The 3,326-nt window shown below is 37.4% G+C and overlaps 1 protein-coding gene across 1 annotated transcript; it reads right to left on the reverse strand.

Annotated features, from left to right (window-relative positions):
- Nucleotides 1-419: 419 nt before the first annotated feature.
- Nucleotides 420-1,183, reverse strand: LOC109236719 (TBC1 domain family member 5 homolog A-like). The gene is made up of 2 exons (XM_019402927.1): nucleotides 943-1,183; nucleotides 420-787 (listed from the first exon to the last, which is right to left on the reverse strand). Exons 1-2 carry the CDS (start codon nucleotides 1,181-1,183, stop codon nucleotides 420-422), a joined length of 609 nt encoding a protein of 202 aa, XP_019258472.1.
- Nucleotides 1,184-3,326: the final 2,143 nt, after the last annotated feature.

Genomic DNA, 3,326 nt, shown 5'->3' on the forward strand with positions numbered 1-3,326 from the left:
ATTACAAATTAAAAATTTGTCTCGCGAACAAGGTAGCGAGAATTTATTCAAAACAAAATTTAAACTCTTATGTGTGGATGACCCAATAGACGATGCCAGGTGAAGATGGATGTGTTGGTGGAGGCCAAATACGCTGTAGGAGAAGATACGGAAGGTGAGGTTGACCACTCATAGAGACCGTCTCTACTCCGACCATGCACCAACGGATTCCTCGTTTCTAGGTCCTTTATAGCAAAATGAAAAGGAAAGTATTCAATAGAGGTTAGGTTATCTTGACAAAGTTTAGAGACGGGGAGTAAGTTGAGTTTAATGCTAGGAGCACAGAGAGTGTTACAGAGTTTAAAAGCATTATATGATGCATGTAATTGAGTTAAACCATTGTGAGTAATTGGTATTTTGTTACCATCACCCATGAAAACCTACTCCATGTCGTTGTATTCCTGCAAGTTGTGAGGATTATCAGTTATGTGGTCAGATGCTCTAGAGTCGAGAGTCCAAGGATTTGCTGATGCATGCCTTCCCGAAGCATAGTTGGCTTTGGCCTCAAAATGATTGTGAGATTTGGATCTGTATACACTTGCAACATGGCCTAGTTTGTTGCACAACTGGCAGCAAACACCAGCATAAGAGTTGTTGGTGTTCGAGGATTGCAACTGATTTTGTGAATTAAAGCGATTGTTGTATCGCCATTGTTGGTTGTTGCCATTGTTATTGCTGGAACGACGATTGTTGCGATTGTTCAAGTTTCTAGATTTGTTGAATACTGTAGCAGCAGCCAGTAGCAAAGCTTGAAATTTCTCCAAAGGTGTTCAAATCTTAAAAAAGTAAAAATTTTTTACGACAAAGGGTGTTCAATATGTGTTATATACCTCTAAAACGTAATATTCTACCTATACAGTGCAATTTTTCGACGAAGGGTGGTCAGTTGACCACCCTTATAACCATGTGGCTTCGCCACTGGTAGCAGCAGTAATCTGGCTAGGAGCTTTCTTTGACTCTTCGTGACTAAGGAAAAGCTCATGATCAAGAAGCTTCTCATAGAGTTCTTCATACGTAATAGTGGAGTCACAGCACAAATTGCAACAGGAATCTCACAAAACTCTGGTCCTAGACCATTCAGGATCTTAACAATGAGTTCAGAGTTTGTGACTAGGGCACTAGCAGCAGAGAGTTTGTCAGCCATGGATCGAATATTTTGCAAATATTCATTGATTGGTTGGGAGTCTTTTATGAGTCTCGCGAGTCAATCACGAAGACTGAAAATTCTGGTTTGGGACTTGTTCGCATATGCAGTGTGCAATGCATCCCGAGCTTTTTTTGTTGAATCAGCAAGTAGTGGCAATTTTAGATCAACAGATTCTATAAGTGCGTTTCGAATGAGTTGGTCTTGACGAAACCAAAGAGCAAATGCAGGATTGGCACTAAGGATTGTACCAGTTGTGATAGCGCGAGATGGAGCAGGAGTAGACTCATCTAGATGACCATAAAGATCATGACCATGATAAGCATGGAAAATTGCGCCTCCTAAGTTGCAAAGTTGTTGCTGCCTTGTAATTTTATTGGCAATTGTGACCCAGGATTAAATTGGACGACCATCGCACCATTATTGTTATCAGCATTAACAACTCCAATAGTGTTGGCCATTTATGGAGGATTGGTGGGAGAGAAAAAAGATAGGATCTTACTCGTTAGAGTTTGTTGTGGCTCTTGATACCATATAAGAACAAGAGAAGCACAAAAAGTTGATATGTTTATTGAATCAAAGCAGTCTTTAACTATAAGAGTGAAAAACCAATTTCCTAAACTAACTCCGCTGGAAGAGGGGGACTAAACTACTTGCTGAACAAACTGAACAAACTCCTTGAATAAGGAGATCCTAACTACTAGCTAAAGAAGTGGTCAAAGCAATAAACTTGCAGGTGTTAGAAGTGGTCTAATACATCACAAGTCATTGATCAGTACTATTTGTTACAGATCAATTATCAGAGCATACATACCATTTCAATTTTGTGGAAATAAATGGAAGACATATGGGAAATGTAAAATGGAACCTAGCATTTGAACCATACTATTTTACATTCTATATAAAATTTACACCAAAAAGGTAGAGAGAAAGATCAAACTGAAGTTTTGCTACCTTCAGAGCATCTTCTGTTTGTCTCCTCTCTCCTTTCTCAAATAGAATAATCTTGGCCAAGCATAACTAGCTTTCTTCTGTTGAACTTCGCGCCTTGACATATGCATCTTTTCTATGAATCTTTTCCCAGTTCAGGCCCCTCTAGGAAAGCCATACACCTTTCTTCTATATTAACTTTATATACATATATAAAACATAATGTTTAAATAGAAACGTTTTATATGCACTAGTATATTTGTATAGACACAGACAATTTTAGCATCCTAACCTTTGTATAGAAACAAAAGAAAAGTCTCGTGTTACACGAGCGCGCGCACACACTCTTTCTTGCAAATATTGTCGTGTCAACTGGGCTAAAAGATCAAGATTTTCATTGTACAGTTGCAAATTAGTTGTGAGAACTATTAAAAAGATGTTCAAATCTGAGTTGGGTTGCTACTGTGAGGGATACAAGTTCATGAAGGAACTGAAGAGGATTTGGAAGACTACCCGTCTGCATTGCAAGAGTTGAAGAAATTTTATATATTTTTGAACAAAAGTCTACTGTTGTACACTCTTGATGTTCAAGTGTCTTAGTTTATTATCCCTGGGGTGTAAATTACATTTTTATAATGATGAGTACATATGGTAAAACCATTCATTTCATAGATTAAGGCTGCCTTTGCAGGAACCATCACTTAGTGCTCGGAATTCGACTTATTAATGAAAAACCTTGCTTACTATAATAAAAAGTATCATGAGCCTTAACGTAACTGGTAAACTTGTTGTCATATGACTAGAAGATAGGTTTGATCGAGCCGTAAAAACAACTTATTGCAGAAATGCAACTCAACTGGAAGACAGATATAAATTACAAAAAACAAACATATTAGTATGATTTTACAGATGCCTAGAACAATACGAAAGCGAATATATATAGTATTAATTGATTGAATTAAAACATATTTTTGTAACGAAACTGACAAGTTTCCTTAATTAACCTCTAGAACTTTCATACCTTTGCCTCAAAATCTGATCTTATGGCTACTTTGGTCCGCTAGTTTTGGAAGGGCCACATCTCTCCACCATAACATCATACAATTGCTTCCCATTAAAAATAACAGGAAAAAAATGGATTTGTCCCTCAGGTTTAGTCTGTTTCTCTTTAAAATAAACCAAAATGGGAAAATTAGGCCACCATAATTCCCAG

The sequence above is a fragment of the Nicotiana attenuata genome, unplaced genomic scaffold, assembly GCF_001879085.1.
Source record: "Nicotiana attenuata strain UT unplaced genomic scaffold, NIATTr2, whole genome shotgun sequence".
NCBI classification, from domain to species: Eukaryota; Viridiplantae; Streptophyta; class Magnoliopsida; order Solanales; family Solanaceae; genus Nicotiana; species Nicotiana attenuata.

Coding starts and splice junctions, on each gene's coding strand:
- LOC109236719 (XM_019402927.1), bottom strand. CDS start 1,183: ATGGCTGACAAACTCTCTGCTGCTAGTGCCCTAGTCACAAACTCTGAA. Junction 788..942: donor ACCAGTGGCGAAGCCACATG/GTTATAAGGGTG, acceptor AGAAATTTCAAG/CTTTGCTACTGGCTGCTGCT.